General features: G+C 39.2%; 1 protein-coding gene across 1 annotated transcript in view; it reads left to right on the top strand.

Moving 5' to 3' along the window:
• Positions 1–16,618, top strand: part of YES1 (YES proto-oncogene 1, Src family tyrosine kinase) — a 52,937-nt gene that overhangs the window by 18,674 nt on the left and 17,645 nt on the right. Inside the window, exon 2 of the mRNA XM_055704802.1 lies at positions 15,640–15,912. Within this exon, the coding sequence (XP_055560777.1) occupies positions 15,648–15,912 (265 nt within the window). The 5' untranslated portion in view covers positions 15,640–15,647. The remainder of the gene's footprint in view (positions 1–15,639; positions 15,913–16,618) is intronic.

The raw sequence follows: 16,618 nt of genomic DNA, 5'->3' as shown, positions 1-16,618 counted from the left end.
ATGGCTGGTATCCTTTTTAGGTACTTTTCATGCTGTGCTATGCTTGGTCACTCTGCCATGCTTGAAAACTCCTAATCTTCCCCCCTTCTTTTTTTCTGTTTGTGTTGATTCCTGTCAGTGGCAGTCTCCTGCTGTTTTCTCTTTCTTTACTTTTGGGAACTCTTGCTTTTTATGTCATAATTTGAGGCAACTTTATCCTCTTGATCACAGTGATCAAGTCCTGCCATCAGACTCTATCCTTACCGCTGAATCAAAACTAAGAAATGACTACAATCCCATTGCTATTGGACTACTACTATTTTTCTATCCTATTGGTTATACTTATATTCAGTTATATATCAAAGGCTGATGGAGCTCTGTCAAATACGTTGGGTTTGTATGTTTTTACATGAAAGTGAGTATTATTTTATTTCCTACATCAGCCTGAATATTCTGGAAAAGTAGTTTGGGATTAGAACAAAACTTATAACAACATTTCAGGTTATGTATTTCATAGCAACGTGCATCCTTCAAACAGTTTCCTCCACCAGATACAAACATGGAGGGAGGAGGAGTTCCCCACTAGGAGCTTAGGGGAAATGACTGGTTAGAAACTGGGAACTGAAGTGGGGTTCCCAGCTGGGAGAACTGGGTGCTGTACAGATATTGTGTGGACTCCTTATTTGTACTGACAAGAATGTAGAACAGTTCTTAGCTCTCTAACAGAAATAGCAAAAGTCAGAAGTCACAGCCATGACATGCTTCAGGAAGATACAAGGACAGATGAAGCACATTGGCAGCCCTTAACAGTAGCAGAGTGTTTGTCAAATAGAAGTTGCTTGGTACTCCTAGAACGAAGCACCTTCCCTACAAGAGGAGACATAAAAACCCCAGCAGTCTACCAGCTGGGAATGGCTGCATAGTTCTCCCCATCCCTAATGTGGCAGTTTAAGGCTGGGTGTTGTATGAGCAGAAATGCAAACCTGTCCGTTTGTGTGATGAGGAGCAATTGCTGAGCTCGCCACTTGACTTTGCTTGGGGACAATATCCCTTCTTCAGGTTGAATTACATCCAGTGTTTGGTAGAAGTATGAAGTGCTACCTACTTCTTCCCTATAGACTGTTCCAGGGAAGTGACTCCCTTCTCGTTTTTCCTTTCTTCTTACTGTATATTTGGGGTTTTAGTGCTGTATTATGCAGATCTTACTTGTCCTTAGACCCGTTGCCAGTGAACTATGCCACTCCTCCAGTGGCTGAAGGTACAGGTGTTTACTTCTAATTCTGCTCAGCCTCAGGGTTATCACTCTTAGTATTATAGTTTTGAATAGCAGTGGGTTCTGGCAGGGAGCAGTGCACAAATTGCTGCAAACAGCAGAACCTGTTTTTCAGCAGATGCATTTTGTGTTTAGTCTAGAAGAGAGTGCTTAAAAATTTGCAAAACTGATTCTTAAAGCTGATTTGTGGGATGATAGTATTGCATTGCTTCCTGCTTGAAAGATGACATTTAGAAGCACAAAGTTTATAAAACTGGTGAGGATTTTAGGAATTTTTGGAGTACGGAAGATTTGAGGCTTATCAAAGAAATCCCATTTCTGCTGGATAGGGAGCACCTTTAACCTTCTCTTAGACACAGCTTCCTATTTAAGCTTGTGAGAAGTGAGGAATACAAGTTTTTTACGTATTGTAAACCATTAGTTTGGATCAGTAAAAGAAGAACCAGAACACTGAATTGAATAAGATGATAACATGAAAGTACATAAAATACCTCTTGTCTACCCTCCAGGAGAGACATGGAACAGGGCTTCCTTCCCTTTCTGTTGTTTTATGGGAACATGGTAAAATAAAATAATTGTAAATGTTTATTTTTTAATTTTTATTTAATAAATACTTGGTTTTGTTGAAATTTGCAGTTTGAGCTTGTTGAATCTGCAGCAAGGTACATATTTCGTTCTTTTAAGCATGCTGCTTATTTTTGAAGAGGAAAAGTTCTATCATTACAGTGTTTCTATCAGGCAGCATTAATTCTTTTTGAATATTGTTGTTTTGTTGGTTCCTTCATTATTACTTGTAACTTAAGTCCTTCTGACCAGTGACCAAAATTTAAATACCTCGTGGAAGTTACTGGGGAGTAAGTTGTTTGACATGCATGCTTCTGCTGAATCCCTAGTATCTTCCTCCCACCCTTCAATTTAACATTTAATTAAAATGGAAATTGTTCTTCCTTCTGGCAATAGTTTTGGAGTCAAAAGAGTATTGCTAAAAGCTCTGCTTACTGGTTAAGAACAAGAAAATTTGCTGCTAAACTAGTAGTTACTTAGCCTGAAGAGAATCTTTAAATATACATTGTATACTCCTGAAAACGAGGTACCAGAATGACTGGGAACACAAAATGGCCAATGCATTTTACTTACCTGTTTTGAAGAGTGTTATCTGAACGTGTCAGTAAAAACTGAAAGATGTCTTCGTGCTGTGGTATACCCTATTGTAGGTTAACAGTATTTACCTACATTAAATGTATCAAAACTATTTTCTATTGCTCTTTTCTTTTTCTTTGATTCCTAATACTGTTTCTTCTTTTAAACAGAGCTCATAGCACTCCAGTTGTTGCTCTAGCATCTCTTCACTCTCCTTTCCGCGCTCTTCTCTCTCTCATCTATTCCTGTTTTACTTTGTATCTTGTCCAGCAGCTAACTTACCAAGTTACCAGCTGTGTTCATGTCGTGGTTTAACCCTGTTAACTTTGCACATCTTTGAAGAGTGGTGAGCGATAATGCGTTTTCCATGCTGCTGACTAGTTCATCTGTGTTCACGCTTGGATTGTGTTGCCTGCTTGGTAGAGAGTAATCTGAGCTGTAAAATGCTAAATTAGAGGGAAGGCCCATTGCCTAATATGGAAGTACTTAAAAGACAAACAGAAAGTGGTGTTCTTTAACACGTCCTTAGAAGATGTCTGAAGACTTCAACATTTTATTGAGCTGTATTTTGATAAACCTCCCCATCACAAGAAATGCTGAGACGGTTCATTCCCCTTTGTTTCAAATAAAAAACCCTCAGGAAGAGTTTGTCTTTGATATCTTTTTCAGAGATGCTTTTATGAACTGTGTTTAAACCCCTTTCAACAGTTTTAATTAGTAGAGGAAAAATCGGAAGATGAGTCTAAAGGAAAGCCAGCAAAGAATGGGAAGTGAATGCTATGTGGTTTTCCGTTACGTGCCATCATTGCAGGCTTGGTACACCTCATACGTGTCACTCGAATTGTAAGTCTAGAGCTGGAAAGAGTTAAGTATTTTGATTCCTTAGGCAAATGAAACAACATGAACATGAGGGAAAGTAACACTTTGGTTTGGAAAGCAAAGAATTAAGATTATTTTTTTTTGAGGGAGAGGGGGAGCAGGAGCCAGTTTTCCCTCCCAAGACAAGAAGAATATGAGTGCTTTCCTTCTGCAGTGTGCTTGCTGAGGTGCAGCAGAAATGTCTTTCTCCTGCAGAAGCGGGTGAGCTCGGAAGGTAGAGCTGCTGCATGGCTGAGCTCCATGCACGCTGCAAAACAGTGCCAGGTGCTCACAGGGTAGATGGTGAACAGGGCAGTGGAGTATTGGAGATAATTGTAAGAAGCCCTGGATAGGGTAATGGTGAGACTTCTACTGTGTCATGTTGTCCCCATTTTCAGATGAGTGGTAATTACTTTTTTTTTCCCCAAATTTGGTCTCACGGCTCCATGATTAATCTGGACTAGCTGAGAGTCATGCCTGTTTAGTACAGCAAGATTATTATTGTACTTCTAGAAAGATAGATGTGGGACGTATTTTCAGTATGTGGAAATGTCTGTTCTAGAGCAGTACTAAAAAAGACCTGAGAATCATAAGGAACAGTGGCTGCTGCCAAAATAAACTAATATTAGAGTCTCAAATGGGCCCATGTGAATATCATGAAATACAGCAAGGCTAAGTGCAAGGTCCTGCACCTGGGTCAGGGCAATTCCCAGTATCAATTACAGACTGGAGGAGGAACAAATTGAGGGCAGCCCTGTGGAGATGGACATGGGAGCACTTGTGGGTGAAAGGCTGGACATGAGCCGGCGGCGTGTGCTGGCAGCCCAGGCAGCCAAACGTACCCTGGGCTGCACCAGAAGAAGCGTGGCCAGCGGGTCGAGGGAGGCGGTTCGGCCCCTCTGCCCCGCTCTGGTGAGACCCCACCGCAGCGCTGTTCCAGCTCTGGGGCCTCGGCACTGGAAGGGACAGGGACCTGCTGGGGCGGGTCCGGAGGAGGGACACAAACATGGTCAGAGGGCTGGAACACCTCTCCTGTGAAGACAGGCTGAGAGAGTTGGGGTTGTTCAGCCTTGAAGACGAGAAGGCTCTGGGGAGACCTTACAGCAGCCTTCTGTACCCAAAGGGGGCCTGCAGAAAGCTGGAAAAGGACTTTTTACGAGGGCCTGTAATGATAGGACAAGGGGTAATGGCTTTAAACTGAAAGAGGGTAGGTTTAGATTAGATGTAAGGAAGAAATTCTTTACTTATGAGGGTGCTGAAACACTGGAAGATGTTTCCCAGAGAGGGGTGGTAGATCCCCCATATCTGGAAACATTCAAGGCCGGGCTGGATGGGGCTTTGAGCAACCTCGTCTGGTTGAAGAAGCCCGTGTCCATGGAGGCTGGAACTAGATGACCTTTGAAGATCCCTTCTAACCCAGACTGTTCTATAATTCTGTGAACAAAGGATTAAGTAATAGCCCTTACCTGGAATACCACGTGTCCCTGGTGATCACTGTTAATGGGGAGGCACTGAAAAAGCTGAGGGACCTTGGGGAAAATGAGATAGCTGAGTGACTGGAAACCCAGTTGCTAGACTGGAGTGTTGTGGGACTGCATCAGCCTTGCCAAGGGCAAGGTTGAAGAGAGCCATGATCTACTTGCCTACGCAAGGAACAGAAACGGTGTGGTGGTAGGGCTCCAAGGCAAAGATGTAACAAGACTGTTGGCTGGATGCTGGCATTAAATTCAGATGGGACCCAAGCCATGTACTTTAATGGTTACTGTGTGTAAATTTAGAACTCATCCAGTGTGGCTGAGCTTTCCATAACAGGTCACTTTGAATGAATTGGAGCATCTGTGTACATTAAAAGCCATAACAAGAGAAATTAATTTAGGGCAGCCCTATGGTCTCTATTGTGCAAGATGCCTGAGAAGCTAGTTAAGGTAATTTCTCCTGGTCTTCTTGACTATGAATGCCATTATATCTGTCAATATAGAAAGCAGTAGAACAGCAGTAATGATAGCTAATAGGGTAATAATTCTTGTTTCATTAACATGTCATCCAGCTCTTCCCTTTTAATAAGGGTGTTATTTAGCAGGTGTTATCTTACATTTTTTTGTTTAATTTCTAATTTCTTTACAATTAATGGTACTTATCACTTGTTTTTTATGTATAAAGGAAAACATAAGTTGTTGAATCATGAAGAACTATGTACATGTGTGGTTGTAATTATTTATGCATTCTTTTACTTTTTGTTTTAGTCAAAAGATTGATACTTTCCAGCTGGCTTCTTGAAATTCCTGTTGTTCAGCAAAGAGCTAATTGCTGAAGGAGATCTGGGTATATGGCCCTTGAATAAATGAGAAGCAACATTTTGCTAGTAATTGGATTTAAATACTTCAATTACCGATTTTTCTTAACATGCTAATTATGACAATTATATTTGCATAAAATAACATTGAGAATAAAGGGGAACTTACTTTTAACTTAGGGTGACATTTGGCAAACGGTAGATGGGAAAATTAATCTCTACAAAGCAGGTTATGTGCACATGTAAAGTAACAGTGTGTCAAACACACAAATTATATCTAAGTTCCATGAGATTCCTTAGCAAAAAGTGTTTCTGTGCTGTAATTTGGGTGGTTCTAACAATCATTTGTTGAACCTTTTTTGATTAATCTTTTGAGTTCCTGTGACTGTTCCTTTCCTTTGTATTTCATAGCTGACTAAATTAGTTGCAAATGGATTCTTGCTAATACTGAATTTCTCTGTCATTTTAAAATATAATTTTAAATTGTATGCCCAGCTGAGAAGAAAAATCACAGAATTGGATAGAATCATAGTATAGTTCGGGTTGGAAGGGACCTTAAAGATCATCTAGTTCCAACCCCCCTGCCATGGGCAGGGACACCTTCCACTAGACCAGGTTGCTCAAAGCCCCATCCAGCCTGGCCTTGAACACTTCCAGGGATGGGGCATCCACAGCTTCTTTGGGCAACCTGTCCCAGGGTCTCGCCACCCTCATAGTAAAGAATTTCTTCCTTACATCTAATCTAAACCTACCCTCTTTCAGTTTAAAGCCATTACCCCTTGTCCTATTGCTACAGGCCCTTTAAAAATCCTTTTCCAGCTTTCTGCAGGCCCGCTTTGGGTACAGAAGGCTGCCGTAAGGTCTCCCCAGAGCCTTCTCGTCTTCAAGGCTGAACAACCCCAACTCTCTCAGCCTGTCTTCACGTTTGGCTTTCTGGGCTGCAAGTGCACATTGCCAGCTCACGTTGAGTTTCTTGTCCACCAACATACTGTAGATTCATACAAATTTCAGAATCTGAATTTCTAGGAGCTTGAAAATGTTGTAGTCCATTTTTCATGTGTAAGAAAGTGCTTAAATTTTTATAGAATTTTTCAGAACAAAAATGCTGCAAATTGTTTTTCTACCATGTAAGTTTTAATTCACTTTTTCTGTAACACAGATTTCCCTTGGGAAGGGAGTTTGCCTACTTCCTGCTGCAAGACCCAGAAGCCAGAATGTTAATTTACTTTAGTAAACATAATTATAAGTTGTTTTTAAATAACTTTTGGAGGCATCTCTTTTGTAAATAATACTTAAATAGAATGGTTGAAAATGGCATGTATAATAATGTTCTATGGTACCAGGCATACTTTTTGCTGTTTTCCAAATAGGATTCAATGAAAACAAAATCTTTCTATTTTTAAATTTGTTCCTGAATTATGTCTGAAACAGGCTAGATAGCTTTGACAAGGTATGACATGCATCTTATTGTATTCTGGAACAACCTTTTGTCCAGACCTTGCATATATCAGATTTGTAATTTTTAAGATAATTGTAATTATTTACAGATTAATCAAAATAGCTGTTGCACTGAAGAAAACCAGAATTGTCCTTTTCTGCTTGCATTTATTTGTTAACTCTTTTTTAATTAATAAATTATTAATTTCGATGTTCAAGACAATGGAGCAGCAGTAATGCTGTCTAGAAAATATATTAGTTGTTTGTGGTATCATCTGTTGTCAGAGAAAATGTCTGTTAAAGGCTTGAAATTGTATAGCTAGACATAACTGAATTTTAAAAATGGTCTCATGTATATGTGTTATATATTTCAGTAGATAAAATTGCTTTTGCAATTCTGATATTTTATTTAATCTTCCTTTTGTAATCTTGACTACTGGAATAAAGAAAATGAATCCATCAGGGTTGTGTATCCATCAGGGTTGTGTATCCATCAGGGTTGTGTATCCATCAGGGTTGTGTATCCATCAGGGTTGTGTATCCATCAGGGTTGTGTTTTTTGCATCATCTGCCTTCGCTTTGTCGGCAGCTTTGTTGTTGGATGTACAAAAACATGGATTATTTTTCAGTTTTTCTGGATGTGAACAATATGCTGACTTCACTGCAAATTCAGAATAGATCCTGAAAACAAACTTTCTTAGGCTAGAATTTCTATGGTTTGGTAATGGTATTTTCTATGGTATGGTAAAAAAACTGGTAGGTTTTTTTACAATTAAGTTTAAACATATAAATTTGACATATTTCTTGCACTCTGCTCTGAAGTGAGAAGCAGCTCCCTTCGGCTGTCAGTCAGGTACACACACCCCCCACCCCACCCTACCCCTGCTAGGCTCTGTGCCTACTGCAGGTGGGTTTGGGGTGTTGGGTGTTTTTTTGTTTGTTTGTTTGTTTTTTCCACCCAGCATCTTTCTTTTGTGCTTTCTTTTGCTTTGCACACAGGGTAGGCAGCTTACAGCTGAAGTAGAGATTGCTCATGTGAGCAACTGGAAGACAAGGAGGTTGTTGATGGGAGTATGCTTTTTCAGGTGTTTGAGCAGCTTTGATGAGGAAGCCTTTCTCGGGTGCATCAGAGTGAAAGTCAGGCCACTACATTCACACTTGGAAGATCTCAGTCCAGGTTTTGGCTGTAACACTTGCCTCCTGTGGGTTTTCAAAAGCCTTGTCTAGAACAGAAAGCTATGATGTATCATTATAGCAGTCTATTTTTATTTCCTTGGCTATGATTATTCTGACTTAAACCAGGCAGCATAAAACGATTCAAGTAAAAGTGTACTTACATTAAAAGGCAAATCCTCTGCAGATGTTGCATCAACATAACTACATTTGTTTTAATTCATAAACTAGGTCACACCTGTAGGACTTTTATCATGTAGCTGAGTCCTTAGTCGCCGTCTGACTGTGGACTTTCTGAGCTACAGACTGGTGGAGGTTGTAGCAGTTTATGCTTATCCTGCTCCTCTCAGCTTCTAAGGCATCCCCTGCTGGTTACTCATTCTACAGAGAGACAACAGTCTTCGTTGTCAAGAGTCCATGCCCAGGCTCATGGTGAAGGAAGAGCTCCTGGTTAGAGGCAGAGGCCACTACTGAAGACAGAATACTGAACTAGATCATCTTTGATTAGGGGAGTCTTTAAAATTACAGCAGGCTTGCTTTCTTCCACCTCTAGTTTCTTTCCTGACTGTTTACTAATCTGATTGGAAAAGCCACCTTCTCTTGCTATGCTTGTGTACAACATCTGGTCAAAGGAAATCTATCTCAGATAGTGTAGGTGAAACTGGTTATAAATAAACACAATTTTACGAGTGTGTATTTTGCAGAGCCAGCCACGTGTCATCCATGATGTGATCATTGTCTCCAAAATGCTCCGCAGCCTTTGCCTGCCTTAAAAATGAAGGACTGTCCATATAGATTCAGCTGTCCAAATACAGAGAGGGAGGAGATCCTACATGTTTGGTCCAGATAAAAGGAAGATGGGAACATGAGCAAAAAACTGAGAGTGCCCACATCTCTCCTGACTTTGCCTGACTGATAGTCTTTAATTCTACTTCTTTTGTTAGAACTTGTTGCAGTAGTTAATTTTTCCTTCAATTTGGTAAGCTGGCATCTAATGGGACCTTGCAGTTGGATGGTAGGGCTTGGTGTGGATTGATGTGAGGGTTGTACTGTCTGCTGTGGCAGCTCCATCTGTGCTTCTTCAGGAGAGAAGCCTTTGTATGGGACAAGTCAAACTGGAGGACTGGAAATGCTCAGTCTCCTTCATAGATATGGTGTCCAAAGTCTGATACATCTGAGTAAGTCTCCCACATCTAAGCCATTTAAATCTCAAAGAATCATACTTCTATGCTTCCATTAAAAAAAAAGTCAAGAAAATAATGTAAAGACGTGAAGGATTGAAGGACCCTATTCTTTTTTATGCCATTCCTGCTTATCCTAATTTTCCAGGTGGTGTTTCGAGATCTGGTATTCCTTCAGAGCACAGTTGTAGTGGTCTTGTCAGCCAGATAGAAGGATCAGTCTGTCAATCTAATGCAGATTTAAAATTGTGATTCCTGTAAAAACCATGAACTAGAGCAGAAATGTGTAATATTTGTCCATCTAGAAAAGCAATTTTGTACTCATTGTTTTTTCTGTCTTTGTGTAGAGTCCTCTGTTTGCTGTGCTGGGTTTCCTAGCTGTAGATTTATTAGCAAACAATATGGGGTTTGTTCTGCTTCTATGAAATCAAAAGCATTACCACAGCAGCCCCCGAAGTTTTTCTTAGATATGTTTTTATAGTCATGATAAAAGCAGGATTTGATCTGTAGAAACATTAGGATCAAAATTTTCAGATTGCATTAGTCGGTGATAAAAAGGATGTTTCTTACTTTTAAATACATTTTTAGTGTGTGGGCAACCTAAAGTCTAATAATACTGTTTTATAGTTACTTTTCTGGGTAGAACTGCACAAAGATGCATGGTAAACACTGAAATTCTAGTAACCTAAATCCTTGCTTCAGTGTCTGTTCTTCTTACGCTTATTCCTTTATCTTCACTTTTTGCTCTTTATTAGATTGTTAATTACAGGGTCATGTTAGTTGCACTTTAAATGCATAATGACACAGACTCTCTAAGGTGTTGTTACATTGATGTTATTGCTAATTATAAAACAGAATACAGTAGTACATCGTTCTTTGAAATACCATGGGTTGTTTGTGGTATTGCAGTTTATGACAGCTCATAAGAGATAAGCTATCACATGGTAAAAACTGCATAATTTTTGAAAATTGTGTATACTCTGCAAAGAACACGGGACAATTCTTTATTTTCCTTTACAAACATGGCAGGTTGCTTTGTAGACAAGAAAGCCCACCCACGTTTTCATGCCAAAGCAGTGACCTGTTAAAGATGGACTGAATTAGTTGGATGTTTCAGTATTGGCCAAACTGTACAAGTATTGTCCAAGCTAACAGCCAAAGAGGTTGTTAGCCTCTTTTCCGGTTATCTTATTTTCTTTCAGTCCATGTCACTTAAGAAAAGAGTTTTTGACACCACCAGCTGAAAACAGCTGTTTGGTGGATGCTCTTCGTTGTTTGCCTTGTGTACAAAAACCCAGTATAGGTTACATGTCTCCAGTGACATGCAGAGTCAGCTCTGCACTTGTGTGAGCCATGGTCAGCTGTCAGCTAATGGGTCCATTAGCAAACTTCCCACAGAATGTTCTGTCTTCGTCATTGCATGACATTTTAATAACTTTAAATCTTGACTTTAGTTGAAAGTTAAGATGACCTTTCTGTTAGATATTTCTTTCACATTTGAGAAGTGAAGGTTTCTTTTTTTGACAGAAACAATTATTTATATTTTTTTTGCTAACTCAGAAGTGAAGCTAGAGTAGCAGTGGAAATCTTTCAAATTTGTTAAAAAGCTTTTTATTAGCAATTTGGGAACCTCAAATGAAATTCTTTTTTATGTTATGTAGCATGGAGAGTTGTTTATTAGTTGGGGGGTTTTGTTTGTTTTATTGGTTTTGGGCAGGAGGATATTTGCAGTCTTGTTTTATCCTTCTGGAAAGAGATTTGACTTGCTTGTTTTTCTAACTTGACTCTTTCTTCATAGTGAAAAATTATTTATGTGCTCTTTTGGCTGTATGAACAGTTCCAGGAATGGAAAAAAGAAATGTTGCAACCTGCCCTTCCCCTTAGTGATTTTTCTTTTGCCCTACCTCTTACATTTAGTTCTTGTATGGTTCTAGTACCTGTTTTAGTCTAGAGGTTAAAAAGAGAACAGCTCCCTAGAGGTCTTTCCCTTTGCAGCACATCAGAATGGCTACAGGTGGCTGTTGTTCCTGGCCTTACATCATGATGAAGTCTCCAAAAGGCATCTGGGGAAGTGCTGCATCCTAACAGAAGTGCAGGATTAGAACAGTACCTCAAGTTGGCCCCAAGAGGAAACTCCTGAATTATCTTGGGTTTTTTTCTAATGAACAGGTTTTGTTACCAAATCCATTATGGCAAATCAAACGAATATGAGGCTCTTGCAGCTTTTGGTCTTCAGGGTTTCAGAGGCTAACATCTAGCCCTTAAAATATTGATGCCAATGGGTAGAGTATGTTGAGAAAATTAATACAGTGTTTGGAGGCATTTGCAGACTGCTTTGCTCTGAGGCAGCCAGCTGTAACCAATTGTCTGTATCCACCTGAGTTAAAATCACCTCTTTTCAAAGAAAGCTCTAGCATCTTCCTTCGCACCCATAGGAGACCTTTCTTCAAGCACTCCCCGGAGCCTGTGTCCCAAGGAACCAGTGAGTAGGTAACTTCTGTAACTATCAACTGGAAAGAACAAAGACACATTGGATGAACAAGTGGTTCCCTTGTGATACCCATGTGTCTGGGCTGGATGGACAAGGCTGCAGACACCCCGAGGGAAACATTTATCCTAGAATGTCATGGCTTTTGAGGAGAAACTCATTTTTCTTGGGCTGGTAGGTCATCCTTCTGAAAGGAAAGCAGAAAAAAAACGCACCACAAAGACTTTACTGGCCACACTTCTTAAAAAACTTCCGTTGAACAAAGCTTTCCTTGTGATCTAGCGCTCTGCTATAAAATGGAGTTGGGAAGATAAGAGGGCAGCATTGACTTTCTTGGAGCTCTCTTATTTGGCAGAGGAGTTATTAAGGGTCCTCTGTCACTGGGGCATTTGTAGAGCATTGAATGACAATGAACTTTTTGCCCTTTGTATGACTTCTCCAAAAAACCCAAGTCAAATTAGATGTCACTAAAATCTCATTTGATGACTGCTTCCTGGAGTACTCTCATTCTTGTATTGATTTTTTGGGGCATTTTGCTAACCTTCAGCTGTCCTTACAGTAATCGTTTTAGCTTCTGCTGCTTCTTGAAAACATTCTAACATGGGATTATTTTCATCTATCTTGCTTTTAGACCATACCTTGCTGAACGTGGTTTCCTGATAAACCTGCAGCAAGGCTGACTCCCCCACCAACCCCCTCCAACAAACGTGTGGGCATGCTAATCAAAACCAACAGGAGATTACTTGTTTCAAAGAGAGAACAAGCTGCTGGAGTTACTTAAATTGTTTTCTTCAGACACCAGTCTGGTCTAAAATAATGATTTAACTAATGGGAAATCAGTGGCTTGTGAATAACATACTTTGGGCCAGCATTTCTTTAAATAGATGGACTTCTACAGAGCAAACAGGAGCTTCTCATCTGTATCTATTTCTACAAAGAGTTCAGTGCTTCCGAAAGAGAGCCATGAATTTTATGACAGAAGTGTATTCCGTAATCTTTTGTTGCTGGTCAGACAAAGGGTGATAAAAAATAGTTGTAAATTTGTTTCAGTTACATAGATTTTTGATAACAAATGCAGTACTAGAATAAGCAAATCCAACATTGCATACCAGGGATGTTTAAGGACTTTTTTTCTTTCTCCACTAATTTATTACAAGACTAAACAATAAGTTGTTGGTTTTTCCACTATAGGGTAGGCAGTCATTTTTCCTTTCCTTACTACTCCCTCTTGGTTTATGTCATCTTCCCTCCTCTAGTTCCTCCTCATAAATACATTACACAGTATTTTATAGTAATTTCCACCTACGCTTTTTATTTTAGAAGCTAAGGAGTTTGCTTCCTTAATTTTGTTTTGTGGGTAGGCAGTTATAAAAGTAGAGCTTTTGAATTTTTGTCTGCTTATTTCTAAATGTCTTTCTTTTTGAAGTGCTGATTGACTCTCTCTTAATCTCTTAATCTCTGAAAGAAGATTACTTTAACAGTGAAGTGGCTAGGGAGGGGAGAAGCAAGGGAGAGGAGATGCTGACTATTTCTGTAGAATGAATTCAGGTCTTCAATAAGGGCTTTTCTTTGCCACACTCAAGGTCCCAAAGGTACCTTCTTGCTGTACCCACAGCTTAAGTGGGTGAGCATGTATGGGTGATAACTGTTATAATTGCAGTACAGGGTAGCCTTGTCACTGTCCAGGATGAAGAATATTTGTGATTAATGCTTAATTGTACAAGTGTCCATACATTTCCCTTCTAATCTACTTTATTAACATAAGTAATGTGCTGGACTTTTGAATCGTGTGTGATGCTTAACTTTCAGCCAAAGGCAAGGAGTCAGTGCTGTTAGCAAAGATACTTTTGCAGAGATGATGATGGACTTTTATTCAATGCTAGCAGAAAACTTTGATTGCATTTCTTTAAAGACGATCAAAGAAATAGGCCTCAGAGCCAGGCAAGAATTCACAGTAGGCAGCCACATGGCCAAAACAAAGTGGTTCAAATTACAGTGTCTATTTGCAGTGATAGAGAAATGAAAATTATGTGGTTGGGTATTTGATTGACTTGTATCATGAATTAATAACTGGCTTTCTACTGTAGAATGTAAGGTGCTTTTTGTAAGGTATTTAGACACATTACATTCTGCATGTATTTGAGTCTTGCTCTGTTAATATTTGTACACAATTCATAAATTGGCAATAGTAGTATCAGAAGTAAAAAAAAAGGATGTGCTTTTATGATGATTCATTATTCTGTGTAAAACTCGGGTGACATTTGTAAAAATGCAGTTATTTGATTTTGTTGCTACTTGTTTCTGCACCAGTAGTTGTGTTACATTATAGCATTAGAGCCTGAACTGACAGGATGAGTATTCTTAATCTTTATGAGCATTAAATTTCATATGGTGTTTCACCAGATATGGACCTTCTTCTATCCAAGAACTCTGATTAATGGTTCTTGAGGAAATTGCGGTATCTTTAGTATTGTAATGGTTAGTTATACAGAGGGTATCGGTTTCTCTCAGTGTTAAGGCAATATTTGTTTAGTAAGAGTTACTTTGTTCCATATTTCTGCGTCTAATAGTTAACAAGAAAAGAGAGAATTGAAAAGGGAGAAAATGGTTAGACAAACAATGGGAAACGCTGTGTTTCCCTAATTGCTAGTTAGAGTCCATGAAACTGTTGTGGGAGTTACCAAGAGACTTTTATTTATTCCTCCGGGCTGCTGCTGAGTTGTTTTTTTAAAAAAATGATTTGTTAAGAGAATGCAGAGCAGTTGATTTCCTGCTTTTGTGGAGGTTTATACTTTTGAAGTTAAAGTAGATTTTTAGCTCCCGCCCCCATAATACAGGAGTTTTTATGCCAGGCTGGTGCTGCTTCTAATAGAGACTCCTCTTTTCTTCCTGATTTGTTTCCCAGCTGGGGTAAGCCAGAGGATGCCTCTTATCAGTTGTCACTACCTAATAAAAGGCAGGTGGGGACTTCTTAAGACATAGTCATTTTAATTGTTGGTGACATGGCTCCTCTGGTTGCCTCTGTCAGCAGGTAATTGGTGTCGCCCTCGATGAACAGCTCTGGCACAGGCTGCCTGTAGTGGTGGCAATCGTGGGCCATCAGACCTATAAATTGTCACCTGTCTGGGTGCAGTTCAGTTTCTAAACCATTACAGTTGTTGTAATTACTTTTCTAAATTCTTTTCGAATTCTAGCTAGAGTCTAGAGCTTAACCCTATCCTCTGGCTTTGAATATCCCAGGTTTGTTTGTGAGTCGTATTTGGGGGGCGGGCAATGGATGAAAACTCTACATCTTTAAAGATACTAGTTATAATACCACCAGACAGGCAGGACCTTATTGCACAGGTGCATAAAAAAGAAAGCAGGAATGCCTCACTCATTTCCTTCATATAATTGCTTTACATTTGCTTTATATAATTTACTCTGATTTGTCACATCTGTTTCCCCTTCCACCCTGCTATAGAAGTCTTCAGTGTCTTTCTCATCTGTTGCCTGATTCTCTCTCTCTCTTTTTTTTTTTTTTTTTTACTATTTACAGTCCACCAAGGAACTGGGCTGAAGAATAATCAAATATGCTGTTAATATGTGATGTTGCACGGGGAAGTAACTAGGTCTTCTCTGGTCTGGGAATGGCTTAGATTCTTTTTCATCAGAGTTTATAGTCTGCATGTGGTAGCAATTTCTGGGGGTTGTTTTGGTTTTTTTAAACAGTAGTAAATCAGCATTTTGGGGAACTTTTTGGGAATATTCTCTGTTAACTTTCAAAAGACACAACATGGAGGTGAATCTCTTTTTTTTTTTCCTTTCATTCTCACAGAAGCAACTATGGGGTGCATTAAAAGCAAAGAAGATAAAGGTCCATCCATGAAATACAGAACTGATAATACTCCAGAACCTGTTATTTCCCATGTCAGCCATTATGGATCAGACTCCAGCCAAGCAACACAGTCACCGTCAATAAAGGGATCAGCAGTTAATTTTAATAGTCATTCCATGACTCCTTTTGGAGGGCCCTCAGGAATGACACCCTTTGGAGGAGCATCATCTTCATTTTCAGCTGTGCCAAGTCCATATCCTAGTACTTTAACAGGTGAGTGTTACATAAACTGATGCTGCTATTATTATTAATAAAAATATTATTATTAACTATTAAAGGCTGGCAGTCATATTAAAAAATACTATGACCTCTTGCCACACAGAAATAAATTGCAAATCTAAAATTAATTGTCTTTTAGGGATTTCTGATTTTCAGTATCTTTACAGCCCATATTCACCAGTGACTGAGGCTTGGCTGTTTTGGCTTTTGTTTTTTGGGAGGCACAGTTAGGATCATAGCACAGAGAACTTTAAGACATTAAAGGCAGTAATGGGAATAGTTGAAAAACTTGTGTTAGAGGTTCTAAACTGTTGGAGGTGTGAGACAACAAATGGATGCACATGGGATAATAGCTTTAAACTTTTGGAGAGGTGCAAAATGAAAAACACTTCAAATTCAGGAAGTATTTTAAACTGATTTTTAAACTCACTTCATTAGCTTTAACTTACTTACATTAATGCAATATCAAATGTGTTCATTTATAAAGCTAAGCCGGATATGCAGTATATTCTGTGCACTTTACTGTATGAACAATATGTGCGAAACAAAAGAGAAGAATTCTCATTGTTGATAGTCATATTAAAACCAAAGTTGAAAATGTAATAATAGAATTTACAAGGCACGGAGACCTTCTTGGCTGAGATACGAAGTCTCTGATGATACAGCATTTTAAAGCAATATACACATTTGATGTTACAAA

The sequence above is a fragment of the Falco cherrug genome, chromosome 3 (genome assembly GCF_023634085.1).
Source record: "Falco cherrug isolate bFalChe1 chromosome 3, bFalChe1.pri, whole genome shotgun sequence".
NCBI classification, from domain to species: Eukaryota; Metazoa; Chordata; class Aves; order Falconiformes; family Falconidae; genus Falco; species Falco cherrug.
Note: the sequence above shows the minus strand (reverse complement) of the source record. Positions and strands in the feature narration are given on the sequence as shown.